Source organism: Callorhinus ursinus, unplaced genomic scaffold (assembly GCF_003265705.2).
Source record: "Callorhinus ursinus isolate GAN/ISIS: 27379988/994484 unplaced genomic scaffold, GSC_fseal_2.0 scaffold38, whole genome shotgun sequence".
NCBI classification, from domain to species: domain Eukaryota; kingdom Metazoa; phylum Chordata; class Mammalia; order Carnivora; family Otariidae; genus Callorhinus; species Callorhinus ursinus.
This window is the reverse complement of record NW_027397100.1, coordinates 1,939,447-1,961,446: the sequence shown is the minus strand read 5'-3', so window position 1 is coordinate 1,961,446 and position 22,000 is coordinate 1,939,447. Positions and strand designations below refer to the sequence as shown.

The following is a 22,000-nucleotide window of genomic DNA, read 5'->3' as shown; positions in this document are numbered from 1 at the left end:
GTGACTTGGCCCTTTCTCAGGTGACTTGGGTGCAAGGTTACTGTAATTCCAGAAGATGGAGGACAAGTGTAAGATTTTTTAAATGCACATTAGAGAAGCTAGTAGGAACTTTTTTTTGGTTATACAGCTCTTATACTTACCAAAGGAGTCTTACCAACCTCACATCAACTATATGTGCATGCATGTGCGTGTATGTGTAAATAATTAATTAAATTACTTTTGATTGAGACCCATTTATTTGAGCAGTATGGGGCTGGGGGAAGTACATTGGGTGGAATTTAAAAGAATGAAGTTTCTCCATTTAGATTCTAACTTCCATGTAACCTTTCTCTTATCTAGAAAGGGAAGGAGACTAACATCACTTGAGCACTAACTATATGTCAGGGAGTTTTCTGCCTTGTCTCACTACATTCTCATAAAAGGTCCTTGGAATAGATATTATTGCCATCCTCATTTTACAGAATAGGGGAACCGGGGCTTAGAGAGAAGATGTGTTTGTACATATAACAAATACATTTATCATAAACACATACCAAAGGAGTTGATTTCCATTTTTACCTTATTTATGTTCCAAATAAATGTCCAGAGGGCAAAAATAAGGTTCATGTCTTTAAGAATAGAGAAAATTCATGTTTTAGGAAATCCAAGTGGTAATTTTAGAAAACTATGACAGTTACATGGGCTCAGTTCTCCCTTCCCAATATGTTATTGCCATGGAGTGCAGCTCACTTGAGAGGAAGATGTAGAACAAGGGCCTGGAGCCTCAGGTCTTCCTGGGAGGTGGGTGGTCTACAGTATGTTCTACTGGATCTTCTGTGCCTCTGCACAGATCTACCCTTCTCCCATCACTACAATCACTAATATCTTTTTGGACGTCACTGGAGGTGGGAAGGATGAGATCTTCAGGTGAGTCTGTGGGGGAAGATTCTTTCTTTTTCTTACCCAATGGTGCAAGTGTGGTAACTGGGGCCCAGAGAAGAGACCGAGTGACTCATTGTTGCACAGAATCCAAGGGCTGGGGCCAGCTTTATTGAACAGTTCCTCAAGCCCAAAGCTTTTCTACTATTCATGGAACTTGTCTAGATTTACCCTGTTATTTTGAAGAGTATGTCCTCTCTGATTCTCCCTCAAGTTCCAATTCTTCCTAATGACTAGATCCTCCCAATGAGAAAGTCAAATATTAAATGACTTCAGTGTTACATGCTTCTGGACATCCATGTTCTACAGGGCACCCTTTCCAAGGTAAAACTTAACTCAGAGGAATATGGGGCCCATAACATGATGACAGGCTTCAGGAACCGATCATGGGGAAAAACTCCATTGGACCACATCACAGAAGGGTGACAACCTCTCTGGCAAGAAAAAAGTTCTCTTTTCTTTTTTTGAGAGAGAGAAAAAGAGAGAGAGAGTGCACAAGCAGTGGGGAGAGACAGAGGGAGAGGAATAGACAGAATCTTAAGCAGGCTCCACACTCAGTGCAGAGCCCAAGGCAGGGCTCAATCTCACCACCCTGAGATCATGACCTGAGCTGAAACCAAGAGTCAGACACTCAACTGACTGAGCCACCTAGGCACCCCAATAAAAAAGTTCTCTTGTGCTCATTCAGACTTCTAGGCTCAAAGTCCCCTCCAGGTGCCATTCTCGCTATATCCATCAGGGTTTCTAGACACAAATGCAACTGGTTATTTTGAGCAGAAAGGAAATTTATTTTTTAAGAATTTGGGTAGTTCACAGGATCACCAGAAGGACTAGAAAATAAGACTAGGAGAATGGCTGGGAACAAGGAGGCAGCAAAGTAGGGGCCACAGTTAATAGAACACTGAACACTTGTTATCATCTTGCCCCATCAATGCCATCACCATCATCCCTGCCACTACTGCTCCCAGAAACAGGATGAGGTTGTCTGTTGCCACTGTTGCCATCAGAATAAATTCCCCATTGGCCTTGCTTCTTTTCTTACTAGCTCCCAGTTCAATGTCTGTTCAATGTGGGAGTGTCTGATTGAGCCCAAGACAAGTGCCTACCTCCTAGCTGCAAGAGAGGCTGGGAGAGTGCTTATGCTACTAATTACCAACTGTGTCTCAGCTGCAAGTCCATCCTTTCATACTCTTCCCTGTGATGCTTCCAGTGGGACACTGCAAACTAAATTTTCCCTCGTTCTTTTGTCAGTTGCTTCCAGCAGTTCCAGTTAGACTCTGCATGGGAGACACTGAGAAGAAATTGACAGGTGAAATGAGGGGAGAAGGGGTTTCCTTCCTGTGTCTGGCTCTGGTCAGCATGTCTCCAGCGGCAAAACACAGTTATACTTCTATCCTCTGGATCCTTTTGGCACTTTTCAAGCCACATGCATTACACTTCCTCAGATACTAGCACCAGATGGCTGCATCTCCCAACTCAGTGGACCTAGCACCATTTGAGCCAGGTTCCCCTCAGAGGTCAGAACACCAGTCACTGCATTTTAGAAGACTGAGTGCCAACCAGATGGCCCCCACCTCTCTGTCCTGCCAGAGGTATGAGCACCAGCTGTGCCTGGGCCCCCTCTATGAACTCCTAGGTCTGCAAACCCCAAAGATTTTATTCTCTCAAATCTAGGAGTGTTGGATATATCCCCCACCCCCACCAATACTCATATAACCGATTTTCAGTATTAAATCCTCTCTGTTTGAAATACTGATTGTAGTTTCTGTGTCCTTTACTGAATCTTGACTGATAGAGTCTGGCTTTTTCAGCTTTTGCAGTGGAAAGCTGGTTTTACCTTATATCAAGACTCCTGGGGCACCTGGGTGGCTCAGTTGGTTAAGCATCTGCCTTCGTCTCAGTTCATGATCCCAGGGTCCTGGGATTGAGCTCCATGTCAGGCTCCCTGCTCAGCGAGGAGTCTGCTTCTCCCTCTCCCTCTGCCCCTCCCCCTGCTTGTGCTCTCTCTGTCCCTCTCTGTCTCTCTCTCAAATAAATAAATAAATAAATAAAATCTTAAAAAAAAGACTCCTGGTAGAGACTTCTTCAACTGTTAGAATGGAATTAAGATGCTGAATATTGTCAAACCAACTGACAAATAGCCATTATATCCATCTTGATTTCCAACTAGGCTGTATATCTGACAACACCTTGCTACCCTTCAAACCTGGATTTTAGCTCCAATTTTGCTGTTGATTTGCTATGTGATCTTGGAGGAGTCTATTTCCTACTAGAAGCTTCCATTTGTACATGGGTTAAAAAAAAAAAAAAGGAGGGAGACTGGGTCTGTGGAACTCAACATTCCCCTAGTTTCAAAACCATCTCCAGCTTCCTCTAGGCATTTCTGGATCTGGAGAGAGCTTCAAGGGGAGAATAAGGAGAGGGAAGATGAGGAGTCCTGGACCTGCGTGAGCAACCATGAGTAACATTTGAAGATTCCACTTGAGGTGTCCTCTGGGTTCTAATGGGCAGAGTAATGACCAAACAGTTAACAAAGAAGCACAGATCTCCCACTGAGGTCCTCGTAAGGCAGAGGGTTCCCTGTGCCCAGCCCCTAGGGCTGAGTTCACTCCTGAGGACAGCAGGTAAGCAGACTTTATAAACCGCAAGGCACATTTTGGCCATTTCCAAAGACCACTCTGATCCATGGGCCTTCTAGTGCAGAATGATTTTGTTCCAGTCATTCATGTATGTCAACATTAATCAAGGACTGAGAGGCACTAATGGGACAGACAAACATCAGGTGCTTATTAGATTTGGCTGGGTTCCTGAGCTGCCATTGTTCCTCAAATTGAGAAGTGCTCTTTGACATTATTAATCCATCACCTTCATCTTATGGATAGGAGACTGAGGTCCTGAGAGAAGCATCCCTCCACCCTACCCTGTGCCAATTAGCTCACACTTCAACTAGGGGCAAAGTTGGGATTTGTATTTGGATATTTTTATTCCCAGATAAGTGCTCCTCCCATTTCCTTCTTCACACAGGATGCAGACCAGTGATGACTTGTTGCAAATTTGGTCTGGATCATAAAGATGCACAAAGACAGTCTTCCTGGGAGAACAGACTAACTCTCACAGATGTGTGGAGGCAGGAGCCATGTAAATGAAGGAGATGCAAACGTGGGGGCCACTTGGCTAGATGGTCACTCTGCAAAACTGCCAGACTAGCAGGACTTTGGGGTCTTCTGCACAACCTTTCCCTGATCATCCCCACATTTAATGATTCTAACATTTTCTCCTGATCTCCTTCTATACAAGGAGAAGACACGAATAGACTCCTTAAGCCTTTATTATTTTTTTCCCCACTGATGGCTTGGCCCTTAAATATCATCCAATCCACAGGTTCTGAAACTTTAAAATCACTTGGCTGTACTTGCTAAAAAATGCATATTTATGGGATCTGGAGGACCCATCTTTTATTTTTATTTTGTTGTTGTTTAGTTTTTATTTCATAATCATATTAATTACGCTATCCAACTAGACTTGGAGGGGAGTAAGGAAAACATGGAAACCATAGAACTGCAGTGAGAGCACAAAGCTTATGGGATATTTCAAGCAGGTGGGGGTGAGGGGGTGCTCTCCTGAGCTACAGAAGGAATGGTCTGGTAGTTAAGATAAAACACAAGTCAAATTTATTAGATTTGTCCACAGTCAGCAATGGTGACCTTCTTGCTGGTCTTCCCATTCCTGGACCCAAAGTGCTCCATGGCTTCCACAATATTCATGCCTTCTTTGACCTTGCTAAAGACCACATGCTTGCCATCCAACCACTCAGTCTTGGCAAGTACAGATGAAAAACTGGGAACTGTTTGTGTTGGGTCCACCATTTGCCATGGACAAGATGCCAGGACCCATGTGCTTCAAGGTGAAATTTTCATCATCAAATTTCTCCCCATAGATGGACTGGCCACCAGTGCCATTATGGCAACCGACGTCACCACCTTAGCACATAAATCCTGGAATAATTCTATGAGAGCAGGAACCTTTATAACCAAATCCTTTCTCCTCTGTGCTCAGAGCACTAAAGTTCTCTGTTGTCTTTGGAACTTTGCCTGCAAACAGCTGGAAGGAGACCCAAACCAAGGGCTCGCCATCCATAGCCATGTTGAAAAACATGGTGGGGTCGACTGTAGCTGGGTGGGGCAGGCCGCTCTGGGGCAGCAGCATCTGCAGTTCCTTGAGGACCTGTATTTTAGATAGCCCCTCCCCACCCCAACTAATTATAATGGAGGTGTTTGCTAACAGCATTTTCAGAAATACTCATCAGTTTAACCTACCCTTTTTAAAGAGAGAGACATGGAGAGGAAAGGACTTATTCAACAGTAAGTGGATCCCAACCCTTGTTAGAGCCTCTTGATTCAAGTTATACCAGACAATGAACTCATTTAAAAAATACATCCAGGTTTTGGTGTGCTGTGGTGGCCAAGCCTCCTGCTGTGGGGCCCCCTCTTTAAGCTTGGCACCTTCTGATCCTGCCCATTCCTTTGGGGGACCTTCCCCAAAAGTCTTCCTTCCCCTTGACTTCTCTGTGCCTTTCCTCTCCTCTATCCCTCCCCTCCTTGCCTCTCCTCTTCCTTTCACTTCCTTCCCATCTGTTCCAATTTCCTACCTATTGCTGTGAATAAAATTTCCCAGAATATTTTCTATTTCTCACCATTTTGTGGCTGAGCAATTTGGGAGGGAATGAACTCGGTGGTTCTCTCCTAGAGTCTTCACTCGGTTGTAGTCAGATGTCTGCTGGGGCCACAGTCATCTGAAGCTCTGCTGGGTTAGAAGCTCATTCTCATGGCTGGGAACTGACACTGGCTCTCAGGTAGATCGTGTCTGGGGCTGTCAACCAGAGCACATGCTTGGGACTCCCCAGCATGGTGGTCTCAGTGTAACTGGACCTCTTCCATGGCAGCTGCCTCACACCCCCCCCCCAAACAAGCATCCTAAGAGGATGGAGCACACTTTTTCTGGCCTAACCTTGGAGGTCACACAGCATCATCTGGCTTTACTCTACTAGTCAAAGTTTGCCGAGATTCAAAGGGAGGGGCCATGGACTCCATGGACTCTACCTCTAGACTGAAGTGAGTGAAAGAATTGTAGGTCCCTGCTTTAAAACTGTGCCGTCATTTAGTATCTTTTCCTCCTCCATCCTTCCCTCTTCTCCCTTCCTCTACATCTCTTCTTTGCTGCCCCATCTCCTCCTTTCATGTCTCTCCCCAGTTAGCTTCTATTTTGTAGTGTCTGTGCTGGACTCTGGAAGTGTATCCTTTATTGAAAGCTCAGGAAACAAGCCCACAGCCTTTTTGGAGATGGATCGCCCATCAAGTTAATGGAGCTCAAGCCTCATGGTCCCTCACTTGAGCAAACATGGTTCCATTCTAAGCATTTCATGACAATTTTACCAGGGCCACAGCATCATCAGAGTTCCCAAATTGCAGGATTTCCATACTTTTCTCTTTCTTTTGGTGTCACTGGAAGACCCAACAATTTCTTGTTCTGCAAACACTGCACAGAGGGAGTAGATGTGAATTATTCATTCTCAGAAATATCAGACCTACAGAACACTTTATTAGGGAAACTGGAGGCTTCTGAAGCATACACAGGTGCTGTAAGAGGGAAGAGATAGGATCAGACAATGAGAAGGGGTTAAAGGGTGAAGGGCATTGTGTTTGAAGAGAAGCCGGGCTGGAGGAAAGAGAGTAAGCAAATCCTGGGGTTTGGTTTTTGGAACAGTCAATGTCCTGGCAGCTGAGATTTGGCCAGAGGAAGCCGATATGAAGCATCAGTCAGGCACACATGGAGAGAGCCCTGAATTATGAGCCAAATTCTGGAGGTTGTTCCAGTTCCTTTTATCCTACTGAGGGAGATGGTGACTCTGCAAGATAGCAGAACAGAAAAGGATGAGATGCTTGGGCCCTACTCATCTCAGGAACCAAATCTTGTAGTTAATGGAACAAAGGAGCTGGGGTCATTTTTATATCTTTTCACAGGAAGAGAAACCAGAAGTGGAGTGATTTGGGGCCATAGGGTGCTCGTGTGCTCTGGTTTCTCCAGTCAAGTGCCAGTTTAAACCTGTTGTCCCAATGTAATAATTAATGGCATTCCCCTTTCACTCTCAAAAGTTTCTTAGTTTGATCAATAAAGCATGTGGTTGTCCTGGTTCTAATCACCTTAAAAAGGAAAATGAAGAGATTGGGTGATGGGTGCCCAGCCCTGGGCTGGTTCACTGGGCCTTCTTCTGACCTCATCTTGGATACTCCACCCCTCTGCTTCCTCGTTCTGCACCCCCTATTCATCTCATACTTGCTGATTTCCCTTTGACTATTGCTCTTCCTCCCACCTTCTCTTTCCCAAAGCATCCCCTATTTACCCCTCTGCGAGGACTGGTTCTATCGACCCCAGGCCTGCTAACTTCCTGGAATGGGCCAATCAACACCCAGACCTCCCACCTGTACAGGTGAGCATGGGAGATGGGACCCCTGAGACTTACATATTTCCTGGCAGATGGCCCTGCAGACAGCTTTAGATTGGAAGTTGTTACTGTTCCCACTGCAACCACCATAGTCGAATCTAGAGCAGCTTTTGATTTCCTTATTGTACCACCAGCGTGGAATGCGGGCCAAGCAGAGGCCAATATCCATTGGCAAACTGCATATGTCTGCAAGGAGATGGCAGAGCTGTATTGCTTGGGTGCCTGCCTTGCTAGAGAATATTCCAGGTGTGTGCAAAAGCTTGGAAGAATGAAAGAGCATGATATTTTTAGAGCAGCATGAACTTGCTAAAAAATATTATGCTGTTACACTTATCTATGCTTCTGCACATGCCTGGAGAGTCCACTCCTCTCTTGCTTACTAGGTGTACTCCTATTCATTCCTCAAAACACTCCCACACATCAAGCTCTTCTATAATGTCTCTCCTGGCTCCATTCTTCACTGTTTGCTTTTCTTTATTGCTTTTCAATCTTGCCCACACATTGATCTCTTCCATGTAATCACTTGTTCATATTTTCTGACTCCTCCATCAGAAAGTGAGGTTTGCACATTACATCATCTTGGTACACCAGTTCCTAGCAGGTAATCTGGCACTGAGACATGCTTCAGGAATGTTCACAGTACAAAATCAAATATATCCTGAACTTTGAGAAATACTTGATGGGCAACTGTTTTGTGCATAGTACTATGAGGTACAAATAGAGTTGTTCAGAACCTCATAGTCTGAAGCACAACAACAACAGCATTTGTTAAAGTTCTTAGCACTTGATACATATTGACCTATAATCTGAGGAGGTAGGTCCTCTTCTTGTCTTCATTTTGTAGATGAGGAAACTGAAGTTAAGAGAGGCTAAGTAACTTCCCTAAGATCACAGAAGATGGCAAGGGATTTGAACGTAGATATTCCATTGCTCTCAGGATCAAGACCAGACGCCTTAATCTGGCCAGCAAGACCCTGCCTTGTCAGAACCTTGCCTACCTATCATGGCCTCACCATCCTAATATTTCTCTCTCTTACCACAAGCACACTCACTCTCTGGTCTCTGGACTTTCTAGGCCTGAGCCTGCTGTCTCCTCACACAGGGCCTTTGCACATGCTATTAGCTGTGCCCGGAAAGCTCTTCCCTCCGATTTTTGCCTACTTACTGCCCATCTTTCAGATCTTAAATCATAGATCTTTTTTCTTAGAAAAACCTTTCTTGCCTCCCCTGGCCTATATTGAGCAAGTGGGTCCCATCATGTGTGTAAGGGGCACCAGTAAATATTTGTTGAATGAATGAATGAATGAATGAATGGTCCTTGATGGTCCTCTTTAGAGTACAATTATATGGGCACAGAGGAAAGAGTGGAAGAGGTAAAAAATGGTTAGAGAAGGCATCGTGGATTTATATGACAGAGAAGCCTTGGGGGGTGGGGAAAGCCAAGAACTATAAATCATATACCTGTTTCTTATAGCTATCATATCACCTGACACCATGCTGGCATTTGATGGGACTTCAGTGGGAACTTGGCACCTCAGAGGATCACAGAAGAATAGCCAAGAAACCATGTGGTCTAATGCCTACATCTTTCTTACAGATGGGGAAACTAAAGCCCATAAAGCAAAACCTCTGTTACTCACATCATATACCTGAGCAGGGGCAAAAATGAAATAAGCCCCACCCCCGTCCAGCACTGCTAGGATTTGGGTCAAGTAGAAGATGCACCCAGATTCTTGGTCAGAGACCAGCCATCAGGGAACCAGGGGAGAGGTCCGACGCTGCCAGGGCAGATGGGCAGAGAGTGGGGGTCAGGAGGGAGGGCACTGGATAGTTCAGGGGGTTTGTGTGTTACCTTCATTGAGGTCTAAACATTTCTTTCCACAGTTAAAATTGCAACACTTCATCTTCCTGGGGCACGGTTTGTTCTTCGTGCACTGGTCGATTTCTCTGTAACTACATGGTACTCTGGTCCGGGGACACCTCTCTGAGGGAGGGAAAAAAAGGAAGAAGGAAGGCCAGAACCCTCCATTGCCAGGCCCAGGGCAACACTGCAGAGTTAGAGAAGACTTTTCTCTCTTCATTGTCCCCAGAAGGTAGTGACCTTTGGAGGACTCCGGATTTTCACAGCACTGGCCCCACTCCCAACCTCATAATGACTCCCCATCTAGTCCCTAAACACAGCCCTACTCCCACCCCCACCAACCATGAGGTTTCTGGAAGAAGGATGCTCTCCCCTAGAACTATTCTGGTCACTTGGCCTTCCTGCATTTGGATGTTCCCTGGGTGGGGGCGAGGGTGCTATAGAGCTCTTCTAGGTGACTGAGATCTCCATTTGTGGAGTCAGATGCCTGGGCTTTTGAATTCTGTGCCACCATTAGTATGGCAGGCACCATCTTTGGACCTTGATTCTTTCATTTGCCTAAAGAGTTGTTTGGAGGATTAGGTGACAAAACTTGGAAGCCATTGTCAGGTGGCCTGGGGCGTAATAATGATAACTAATATTAATGAGGTGCTTACTGTGGACTTGTTCTCTTCTCCTTAACCTTTGTGGCATTTCTATGGGTGAGTCCTATCAATATCCACATTTTATAAACAGAGGAATCTGGAGCACAGGGAGGTTATGTGAATTTCGCCAAGGTCACACAGTTACTAAGGAGAGGAGCCAGGATTTGAACCTGCAATGTATGGTCTCACTGCTGAGTGCTCAGTGTATTTTAGCTGCTACTTATGGGGGTCTTCATATCTCAGCATTCTGAGGGACTTCAAGAGACCATTCTTTACTCCACAGGCAAGGACCCTCTGGGGGTGTGGGTGTGGGGAGACTTTTGGGTGCTGCAACTGGAAGATTCAAAGTTGCTGAGGGTGGTGCTGGGGTGAGGGACCTTTCTTGCAGGAAAGGCCCATAAAGTCTCAGCACCTTTAGTCCATCTCATGAGCTCCAGGTCCAGGCACCTCCAGAAGGAGTCTGTCTCATAACGATAGTGGGGAGTCTGTTGCTAGAGACTCAGGTTCTTGCACTCACAGAAGGCATCTTACTAGATGGTAGGGGTCTGAGAGAAGGACTGTGAATATCTCCCTTTCTCCCACCTAGGACCCCAGGCTGAGTGGGGGAGGCGTTCCTCATCCATAGAGTTCTTTGTTCCTCCCTCCCAGCAACTTCCATGTCTCCACTGGGAGGACCTAGTCCCCAGTACTTACTGCCAAAGAACCCCTCAACCAGCTCAGGTTCCTGGACTCCCCCCAAGAGGATGAAGAGAGCCAGGACTGCCAGAAAACCCAAGAGCCCCATTTGAAGAGCTACTGGCCTGGCTGGTGGCACCAAAATTAGGAACTGCTCCTCAGTAGCTTCTGCTTCTGAGCTTTGGCTGCCCTGGCACAAGAGCCACATATCACTGAAGACAAGCCAGCCACACTCCCTCTGCTGGGGAACGGCAAGTCCCCGAGGCCATCAGTGGGAGTAGCTGACACCCACAGCACCGACCCTGGGGGAAAAAGGGCTCTTGACAGGAAGCTTCTACTTCTCAGCTCGCTGAGGCTCTCTGGCTCTCTGGTCAGCCAGGGAGAGGGGGCAAAACTTGTCTGGGACTTCTAGACTGCCTCGGAGAAGGGAATGTTCAATTTCAGCATCTTCCATTTTCCAGGGGAGTTTAGAGATCCAAGACTATCCCAGCTCTCTTCTTTCCAATCTTACACCTCTCCTGATATGTCTACTTGTCCGTCTGCTTGTTTTTCTCACACTGTTGATTTTCCTTCTCTCTGCGCCTCCTCCTTTAACTCTGTGCCTGCCTTTTTCTCTTTTCTTGGGAGTCTCCCTCTGGGTCTCTTCCTCCCTGCCCTTCATTTCCCTTCTGTCCTCCTTTTTCTTCTCTTTGGGCCACCCCTTTTCCTTAACCATCGTCAAAAAGTAAAGATGTTACCATGAGTAGCATGTGGTCTGGAGGAGACAGGTTGATCCCAGGTTGAACCAAATCTTCTGAGAGTGTGTGTCAGGATCATGGTGCTTTGAAAGCAGGAGAGGATGCCAGAGCTAACGGAGAGCCTCTATCATTGGGTGCAATTTGGAATGGGTGAAGCAGGAGGAAATACTAAATATCAGTTATGACCTGGGACAACCATGGGGCATGAAGATTCTTCCCCGAACTTTCCAACTTAAGGTGTGAAGTGTTAATAAGACATGTTCTTGGCTTGCCTCTGATTTCACCTGCAGCTGTGGGAGACAGTTCTAGTGCACATTTTTCCTAACCATTTTTAAAAATGAAGTGGAATTAACATCAGATAAGATTAACCATTTTTAAGTGGACAGAGCAGAGGCTTTTTTTTTTAATGTTATGTTACTCACCATACAGTACATCATTAGTTTTTGATGTAGTGATCCATGATTCATTGTTTGCATATAACACCCAGTGCTCCATGTGATACATGCCCTCCTTAATACCCATCACTGAGCTAACCCATCCTTCCAACCCCCTCCCCTCTAAAACCCTCAGTTTGATTCCCGGAGTCCATAGTCTCTCATGGTTCATCTCTCCCTCCGATTTTCCCCCCTTCATTTTTCCCTTCCTTCTCCTAATGTCCTCCATGCTGTTCCTTATGTTCCATAAATAAGTGAAACCATATGATAATTGGCTTTCTCTGCTTGACTTATTTCACTTAGCATCATCTCCTCCAGTCCCATCCATGTTGATGCAAAAGTTGGGTTATTCATCTTTTCTGATGGCTGAGTAACATTCCATTGTATATATGGACCGCATATTCTTTATCCATTTGTCTGTTGAAGGGCATCTCAGCTCTTTCTACACTTTCTATTGTGGACATTGCTGCTATGAACATTGGGGGGCATGTGGCCCTTCTTTTCGCTACATCTGTATCTTTGGAGTAAATGCCCAATAGTGCAATTGCTGGGTCATAAGGTAGCTCTATTTTTAACTTTTTGAGGAACCTGCACACTGTTTTCCAAAGTGACTGTACCAGCTTGCATTCCCAGCAACACTGTAAGAGGGTTCCCCTTTCTCCACAACCTCTCCAACATTTGTTGTTTCTTGCCTTGTCAATTTTTGCCATTCTAGTTGTAAGGTGGTATCTCAGTGTGGTTTTGATTTGAATTTCCCTGATGGCTAATGATGATGAACATTTTTTCATGTGCCTGGGAGAAGATATTTGCAAATGGCACTACAGATAAGGGCTGATATCCAAGATATCCAAGATCTATAAAGAACTTCTCAAACTCAACACCCAAAAAACAAATAATCAAGTCAAAAAATGAGCAGAAGACATGAACAGACACTTCTCCAGATCAGAGGCTTTTAAGTGCCTTCACAATGTTGTATAACCATCACCTTTATTAGTTCCACAATATTTTTATCACTCCGGAAGAAAATCTTAGGGGCACCTGGCTGGCTCAGTCAGAAGACCACGCAACTCTTGATCTCGGGAGCTCGAGCCCCACCTCTGGTGTAGAGATTACTTAAAGAAATAAAACTAAAAAAAAAAGGACAATCTCTACCTATTAGCAGTCACTATTTTCCCCAGCCTAATCCTGCCCCTGGCAACCAGTAACCTACTTTCTGTTTCTATGGATCTACCTATTCTGGATATGTCATATAAATGGAATCATATAGTATATGACCTTTCTTGTCTGGCTTTTTTTGCATCACCTAATGCTTTTGAGGTTCATCCACAGTGTATCTTGTGTTAGTTCTTTGCTTCTTGTTGTGGCCAGTGCACAGTGATAGCTTCCCACTTCAAGTGTCAGAGTCTCTACTTCTGTGCTGTGGGTTTTCTCTGGCTCCCTGACAGCTTGCTCAGCTTGTGTGGGGAATAATCTGGAGGAGCAAGGGGTTTCATAGGCCCAGGCAGCCAGGAGGGGATGGGAATTAATGAATAAACGCCTCAGCTGCCCCATCACTGGAGATGAATGTAGACATTTGGACACATGTTTTACAGGGTTCCTTAGAAGGTCCCAGGGGGAGTAAGCTGCAGTTTGCCCCCACGGTAACCATAATTATAATCATGATACACTCCTCTCTTGCCTGTATCACCTACCCCATCCCCACCTTGTGTGTATTGAGACATCTCCCAAATAAACTCCTCTACCCATGTCCTTGTCCTAGGATTGGTTTCTGGGGGATCCAAACTAAGGCAATGCCCATAGACCCTTGTCTTAAAAGGGTCTTACAATTTTTTGAAGAAACAGAGGAGGATAACAATGTCCCTGGAGCTCTCAACTCTCAAGGTTCTGACAGTTCTCACTCCCTTTAATGGTGTCACAAGAGCCTCAATGACCCTTTAGTCTCTGCAAAGTGTAATGTACCAACAGATATGAATTATTCAGCCACAGAGGCACAGGACTAAACAGAGTACTTTATTGGGGAAACCTGGGAGCTATGCAGGTATAGACAGGAGGCTCTAGACGTCGGACATAAAGGAAAGAAGCATAGAGATGGGATCAAAAGAGAATGATACCATGTGTGAAACGAGGCTGAGCTAGAGAAAGGGGAATGCAGATCCCAGGGCTCTGTTTGCGGAAGAGCTGAGCCCTTGGAATGTGGAGTGGAAGAGTGGACGCCAACGTGAAGCATCAGTCAGGTGCATGGACAGAGCCTTGGATCACGAGCCAATTCCTGGCGGCTGTTCAGGTGCATCCTGATGCACTGACAGTTAGGAGCCTGGTAGAATGTAAGACAGGACCCACTAAGCATCTTGGGCTCAGCTTATCTTCAGAGCGAGTCTTGAAATGACGTTCATGCATCTTTGCACGGGAGGCAAAAACAAAGTGGGTTTTCTCCGGGGAGCTATAGCTTTCCTCCTTACAGGAGAAACAGGATGTGGTCGGGATAGAGTGCTGGTGATCCAACACTAGGTTGGATGTCCTGTGACCTCTGTGGAGCTGGTCTCTGGGATTTCACCACGTATGTATGCTCCCTCCACCCCTCATACTTGCCAGCTTTGATCATGAGCACATCCTTTCCCAACCTCAGTTCCCAGAATGCCGCTGTCCATCCCTCTGCCAGGTGCATGCTCACCTCCCAAGTGGAGCTGGCTCTGTCAGCACCTGGCCTACCAAGGCTGTGGCCGTGCCTGAACAAGGCAGCTACACACAGGTCTGCTGGCAGGGCCCTAGTGAGGACAGGACGCCCCAGGGACTCACGATTGCTGGGGCACATGTTCTGGCACATGGCTTTGGACTGGAAATTGTTGTTGTTTCCTTTGCAGCCACCATAGATGAACCTGGAGCAGATATTCTTCTCCTTATCGTACCACCAACGATGAAAAAATGCCATGCAAGGGCCAGGTTCTTTGGGCATGGTGCATATATCTGTAGGGAGACCCCAGACTTGAGCAATACGAGTGTCCACCCCTCAAGAAAGCAGCTGATATTGTTACCCCTGCAAACCACCAGACATGGAATGGAGCAGGCTCTTTTCCCCTTATCACAGCCCAGCTCCACTGGAGTATGGTACACATTGCAGGGAGACCCCAGAGCAGAGCTGTTGGGGTGTCTGCAGGCCTGTAGAACATCTGTCTCCCCCATTCCTCATGGTCACCATCCCCACTGTCTTCCCTGAGAGTGAGGAGACTGATTTCAAGGCCCTGCTCCCAATTCAGTGTGTGCATATCGACCTCCCCTGTTACCTGTCTTGTCCTTTACTTCCTCTTCTGGAAAATGGGAATGCAACATCCCACCCTGCTAGTGGCACAGGGCTGTCCTAAGGTACAAGTGAGACTGCCCTCATGGACCTGAATGGGCAGCTTTTAGCACAGTGCCTGGCAGAGAACAGCTGCTCAATAAATACGTCCTGAATGGATAAAAGAGATGGAAGTGCCTTGAAAATGACAAAATATAAGCCACATACTCTGCCCTGCAAACCATGCCAGGAAGAGAGAATCTGGGATCACGAGTAAAAGGCAAGTAGGGCAGGGAAGGCAGGGGCTAGTTTTTTAGATGGCCAAGCACCTTTCATCCTGCAGTTAGCTTCAGTCCTGTGATGGGTTGAATTGTGTCTCTCCCTACCCACCCCACACCCATTCATATGTTTTTTGTTTTGTTTTGTTTTTTAATTATTTTTTTATTATGTTCAGTTAGCAACTGTATAGTACATCATTAGTTTTTGATGTAGTGTTCAATGATTCATTAGTTGCATATAACATGCAGTACTCATCACAACACGTGCCCTCCTTAATACCCATCACCTTGTTACCCCATCCCCTCTCCCCCACTCCCCTCTGAAACCCTCAGTTTGTTTCCCGGGAAGTCCTAACCCTCACTACTTCAGAATGTGATCCTATTTGGAAATAGAGTTATGGCAGATGTAATTATTTAAGATGAGTCATCCTGGAGGAGGATGCATCCCTAATCCAATATGATTGGTCTTCTTATAGAAAGGGGAAATTTGGACACAGAGAGAGAGAAAGAGAGAGAGAGAGAGAGAGAACACCATGTGAAGCTGAAGGTAGATGTCTACAAGCCCGGGACTGCCAAAGATTGCCAGCACACCACCACAAGTTAGGGGAGAAGCATGGAACAGATGCTCTCCTGATAACCTGAGAAAGAACCTGCCTTGCCAACACTTGACCTTGGACTTGTAGCCTGAGGACCTTGAGACAATACGTTTCTGTTGTTTCAGCCACCCAGTTTGTGGTCCTTTGTTATAGCAGCCCTAGCAAATGAATGCAGATCTGAACTAAACTCTGAGTTTCTCAAGGGAAAACTCCTGGCTTACTTCTCTGCCACTCTCTTTAATCTTCAGTGTCTCATGCCTGGGCTGTTGGGATAGCCTGGAACTGATCTCCTGCCCCTGTCTCTAGCCCCTCCAATCAATCCTTCGTGCTGCCCACCAGAGGGAAGGACCTAATGAACCTGAAACAAAGCTGATCACATCATTCCACAGCTAAGACCTTGACTTCGTGGCAAGACTTCCCATGACTCACAGGCTCTGTAGGTTGGCTCCTGCTTGTGGTTCTGCTCCAGCCCCCACCACAGTACCATTTGAGGTACATGCTTCTGCAATATTCAACACCCTTTGCTATCCCACACATCTACACCTTTCACGCTGCATTCCCTCTGCCCACCCTGCTGCTGTTCATTAGTGACACTCCCACTCTTCCTTCAAAACCTCAGACATCAGCTCCTCTGTGATGTCACTGACTCCATACACACCCCATACCCCTACAGGTGCCAATCCTGCATTGTTCCACCATGCTTCTGATCTCATGGGCATGATTGTCACTGGTTTACATCCTCAGTCTCCTCCATGAGGTTGTGAGCTTCCCAGGGAGCAGAGATTGTGTCTGATTTCATCTTGGAGCCTCCTTCCTAGCAGGTGGTCTGGCTCAGCATAGGATCATGCAGAATGTTGAGGGTAAAACCAAATGCACCCTGACCTGAACTAAATAAGCCATTCATTGAGTACCTACTGTGTGCAAGATGCTTTAAGAGACAAAGAAAAGGCATGGCCTCTACTCTTTAGGAGCTCCCAGTCAAGAATAACAAATAATTTAAACTAATATATGTCATCTGGGGATATTGTGCCAGGCATTGCTCTAAGTACTTCATGTGCATCAACTTATTTGATCCTCCATACTTGGAGGATTTAACACTGGCCCTTTTATTATCTGGGGAAACTGAGGAACAGTGGGGGAGAGTTGTTAATTTGCTCAGGCTGGTAAAAACCAGAGCTAAGAATTGAACTCAGGGAGCCTGGATTCAGAATCCCTCACCTGTAAGCAAATGAACAACTTACCATCCTCCTACCCACTCTGCTCCATTGTCAGGTCCTGCTTACTTGACCTCCTAGACACTTTTCAAACACACCCCACTCCTCTCCATCCCCTCAGCTACCTCTCTGGTCCAAGCTACCACATCCTCTCTTCCTGAAATCCTTGAAGAACAACATGATCACGTCACTGTCCACCTCAGTGGATTTCCATCACTTTGGATCAAAGGGAGATGCTAGGCCACCAGACCCTACCTACCAAAGATCCTTTCCCTCGTACCATGCTCATATGTACTCTTGCTCTCTGGCCTCCAGGCCCCACCACTGAGCCTTTGTGCATATTATTCCCTGCACCTGCAAAAGCCTTCCCCCCGCCGACAGTATGCCTAAATTTACTACCCATCCTTCTGAACACAACTCCAGATTGCTTTCTCAGGGAAGCCTTCTTCACCTCCCTGACCATACTGGTCAAATCCTATTATGAGTCTCAGAGACACTCAATGTATATTTGTTAAACAAAGAGTAAAGTATCTTTGATAGTCTATTTGGAGCCCAAGGAGATGGCCATGGAGTTAAGATTGCAGGAGCAAAGGAAAGGCCCTCTGGTCTGGAGTAGTCGAGGGAGGTGTCCTGGGGCTAAGATGGACTTCAATAAGCAGAGAGGCTGCCCCTCTGCAGCAAAAAGCTGGTAAATATCAATAGCTTCATTATCACTTCCAGCAACAATGTGCCAACAGTAGCCAAGTGGGGAGTCAGAAGTTCACGAGTCCAAACAAACAAAAAAGAAAATCATAAGAGTTAAAAGCAACCATGAGACTGTCTGGTACAATCCTACAGTCATCTTCTGTTTGGGGAAACTGAGGCCCAGACAGGATGAGGATACTATCTAATGTCACACATAATATCAGGGGCAGTGATGGCTCTAAATTGCAGGTCTTCCCCAACCCAGCAATCTTGGTCAGAGACCAGCCCTTAGCAAAGCAGGGACGATGCCACCGCCGTGGCCATAAGATGAGGGTGTGGGCAGAAGGGCTGGTTATTCTGAGGCTCTGAATATTACCTTGGTGGAGGTCTAAGCATTTTTTTCCACAGCTGAAGATGCAACACTTCTTCTTGTTGTCCAGGCACTGTTTGTCCTTTGTACATACATCCCTTTCTCTGAATTCACATTTCTCTCGGATTTTGGGGCATCTCCCTAGGAAAAGGACAGTTTTACAACTGTGGATGTTGGCGGGCACAGTGCCCACTCTTCTCCCAACCTGAGGCAATTCTGGGGAGTCAGGGAAGTTTGTTTTCTCTTTGTTCATCCACAGGAGACCTTTTCCGCAGGGTGCTTTCATGTATTTCCCAACACCGCCTTCACTACCCTCCCTTCTGACCACCCCTTATTCTCTACCTTCTTACCCCGTCCCTAGTTCCACCCCCTAGTGCCACCCCCTCTAAGGCAGGATTTCTCAACCTTGCCCCTAGGGCCTCATCATTATTTATGGGAGGGGGAGGGCTGCCTTGTGCACCGTAGGATGTTTACAGCATCCCAGCCCTCTATCCACTGGATGCCAATAGCACTCCCCAGTTGAACAACCAAAAATGTCTCCAGACATAGCAAATGTCCCCTGGAAGGCAAAATCACCCCACTAAAAGCCACTGGTCTAAGCTAATCTGGTCATTTTGGCCTCCTTGAGGAGTCAGTGTTTGGGAGTTCCTCCGGGGTGGGGGGCAGTGCTATTGCACAGTGATTAATATCCCTCACCCTGGCATCGGAGAGTCAGGTTTTTAAATTCTACCTCTTGGCTTACCACTCACCTCTCTGAACCTTGGGTTTTTCACTTGTAAAATTGTTTTAGCCTTACAGAGTCACTGAGGAAGAAATGAGACAAAATGTGTAAAGCTCGAATCATAGGAACTGATTCATAGCAATGTTAATTAAAGTTTGTCAACTGTTTCCCATAAGCCAAGCACTTTTCTATGCATTTTAAATACTATCCCATTGAGTTCTACAGACATCCCCATTTTGCAGAGGAGACAGAAGCACATGGAATTTAAGTAACTTGCCCAAGGTTATGGCTACTGAGTGGTGGAACCAGAATTTGGGCCCACCATGTCTGAATCCAGATCTCTCAAACTCCTTACTTTCTAAATGTTCAGTGAGTGGTAGCAATTATCATTATTACTATATAGTCATGGAGTACTACTGTCTTCAGTTCAGAGAAACTTCTGGATACTTTTATTTCAAAGGCAGGGCACACCTGGGGATGCAAGAATACTTTATAAGGCTGCATTTGAAAGAATCAGGAGTTGGTAGAGATGATATCCTGAGAATGGGGGCTGTTTCTGTTGTGGGGTGAGGGGACGGTCTACTAGGCTTCCAAGATTCCTATAGCCCCTCCCATAAACTCTGGATCCTGTGACTCCTCCCTTCATTCCCAATTGACCCTCACTTCAAAGGGACTGAAAGTGGGGGTTGCCTCAGGTCTGCAATCTTGCATTCACTGAAGGGATCTTCCATCAAGAGGGAAATTGGAAGAAATATTCCAAATATGTCCCCACCTGGGACCAGGGCTAACATGGTGGGAAGCAACTCGAGTCTTATTCCTTGTTCCCTCCTCCCAGCAACCTTCCCTCTCTCCAGGGCGAGGGCTGAGGCCCCAGTACTTACTGGGAAAGATCCAGTAGGTCAGACCAGGTCCCTGGACATTCACTAGAAGGGTAGATAAGACCAGGATGCTCAAAAATCTAGAAGACTCCATTCTGAAGAAGAGCTGGACTGTCTGGTGATTCCAGAACATGAAAATGTCTAGCTGCCTTTGTCCAGCCTATTTCTTTAGTAGTCAGTATCTTGGATGTGAGAACTGGAGTCAAGCCAGACACCTCCTTTCCTGCTGGGAACGCCAAGTTCCTGAGATTATCAATGTGACCAGCTGGCATCTACAGTGCACAGCCCTGGGGAAGGGTCTTTGATTGCATGGCTCCTGATCCTCAGCAGCCTGGGCTGGGCTGGGCCCTCTGGTCAACCAGGGGGAGTGGGCAAAACTTGTCTCACTTTCTAGGTGACCTTAGGACTCAATGCCACCATCAAGGGTCTTCTTCTTGATGACCCTGAGAGTTGTGGAATGTGCTTATTGTCCATTCACTTTCCATTTTATCTGCATGCTGAGTGGCATGCCCCTTTTGTTTGTCTCTGACAATGTGTCTCTACGGATCTCTTGTTACCTCTTTGTTTTTCTGTGCCCCTTTGTGTCGGTGTCTGACTTACTTTCTTTTTCTGTGGAACTCTCATGGTCTCTGTGTCTCTTTCTCCTACTCCCACCCTTTCCTCCCAACTTTCTCCCCTTTCTTTGGGTAGTTCATATTCTTTGACTAAGGTCAAAGAGTAAATTTGTTGCCACAGAGTGGGGTGTGGTGGAGGAACAGCCTATCAGCTGAGTTTTCAGAAAGTGTTTGTCGAGGTCCTATTGTTTGAGAGCAGTGGAGAATGTCAGAAGAGCTCATGGGCAGTGTCTCCCATCTGGTGCAAACTCCTTGTTGTTTGAGGAGGAACTGGAAGATGGGGAGACCTGCTTGAGAGACTATACCCCAGTAAAGGTCCATAGGCAGCAGAGTTGCTGGCTTCTGACTGAACTGGTGAAAGGGCTCTGGAAAGAGTGCTGGGGTACTTGGTAGCTTTCCTACAGGGAATCCACAATGCCAGCGAGTCCATCAGTCTTGGCAGAAGGAGAGACTCTCTTCAAAGTGTAAATGTCATCTGTAGGGTTCCCATTTCCTTCCTTAACTAGCTGTTGCACTTTGGGGCCAAGCTTTGTTCTCCATTTGTCCTACACGATGGGCAAAACCAGACAAAGCCAGCCTTATCATCAGTGAGTGACTATATGGTCACAAAATTTAGGATCACCAACAGAGCCCCCTATGGGAATCTGTGGTGTAGGTCTCAGCCTATTGACAGTGATATTCTCTGCTAGGAAAGCCTGAGATGCCCTTGGAGCATATTTACTCGAAATGAGACCCACAGACATTCCCCTCAGAGACACCCCCCTACCACCACTGGACCAGTGTTGTGGTTGGACCAGGCTTTGTGGTTTTATTATGATCACAGGACCCACCTCTGCCAAATCACCAGGGAACTTAAGAAAACGAGATTTATTGCTCACAAGCCCTGGAGGGTACATGCCAAGTCAGAAGGCCACACAGAAGGTTGTGGACAGAGAGAGGGGGAGAAAGTGCAGACTTGGGGCTCTCCCTTTATTCAGGTCCAAGGGTGGAATAGCTAAGGTTTCATGGGTTCACTTTCTATTGGTGAATTTAAAGCATATAAAAGTGTGGATTATGGTGTGGGAAGGGAGAAGCAGTGTCACTCCAGTGATTAGTTATCTGGGTTACTGGAGGCCTTTCTAAAAGGGGAACTTCATTGGTGAGGGCAGCTGGTTCCTTATCCTAGTTGTGTTGTTAGTATCTGTGTTACATAGCTGGGGATGTATTTATTTGAGATGGGTGTCTTTGAATGGATGCCTCAGCACTCAAAAGCTTAATGTCAGGCACTTACATTACAATGAAAAGGCTGAATATCAGGCACTTACGCTACAGAATCCCATCCCACCAGTTTCAGGAACCAGGTGGACCCCACAAAGGGACCAAGGAATAAATTTCTAATGAACAACCAAGATGTCTTGAGTGGTGCTCTCCCCCTTATTCTGCGTCCCTCCCAAACTCAGTCCAGGAGAGAACACAAAGCTGAACCAACTGGGTGGAAGGACTCTGAGGGCACAAGTTCCATACATAGGGATGATAAGTCCCAGAGGAATGCAGATGCTGACTCAATGTCACCAAGTTAGTGAGTGTCAGAGATAAAGGTAAAAGGGAATGGAGTGTCTGA

The 22,000-nt window shown here is 46.3% G+C and overlaps 1 protein-coding gene and 1 pseudogene across 3 annotated transcripts; both read right to left on the bottom strand.

The window, feature by feature from the left end:
• Positions 1 to 4,525: 4,525 nt before the first annotated feature.
• On the bottom strand, positions 4,526 to 5,073 carry LOC112827042 (peptidyl-prolyl cis-trans isomerase A pseudogene; annotated as a pseudogene).
• Positions 5,074 to 6,533: 1,460 nt separating this feature from the next.
• Positions 6,534 to 20,001, bottom strand: LOC112827229 (eppin-like). Of its 3 annotated transcripts, XM_073880270.1 has the most exons (6): positions 19,790 to 20,001; positions 18,194 to 18,328; positions 14,568 to 14,735; positions 9,273 to 9,404; positions 7,439 to 7,606; positions 6,534 to 6,823 (listed from the first exon to the last, which is right to left on the bottom strand). In XM_073880270.1, coding segments are annotated over exons 1-6 (735 nt in total). In that variant the 5' UTR covers positions 19,920 to 20,001; the 3' UTR covers positions 6,534 to 6,821. The 3 variants fall into 3 exon arrangements, with proteins under 3 accessions (XP_073736371.1, XP_073736372.1, XP_025731432.1); XM_073880271.1 differs by lacking the exon at positions 7,439 to 7,606 and having other exon boundaries at positions 6,537 to 6,823; positions 19,790 to 19,994; XM_025875647.2 differs by lacking the exons at positions 6,534 to 6,823; positions 7,439 to 7,606; positions 9,273 to 9,404 and adding an exon at positions 13,761 to 14,085 and having other exon boundaries at positions 19,790 to 19,976.
• Between the last annotated feature and the right edge of the window lie 1,999 nt (positions 20,002 to 22,000).

Coding starts and splice junctions, on each gene's coding strand:
- LOC112827229 (XM_073880270.1), bottom strand. CDS start 19,919: ATGTTCTGGAATCACCAGACAGTCCAGCTCTTCTTCAGAATGGAGTCT. Junction 18,329..19,789: donor GACCTACTGGATCTTTCCCA/GTAAGTACTGGG, acceptor TCCTTTTCCTAG/GGAGATGCCCCAAAATCCGA. Junction 14,736..18,193: donor ATGCTTAGACCTCCACCAAG/GTAATATTCAGA, acceptor GTCTCCCTACAG/ATATATGCACCATGCCCAAA.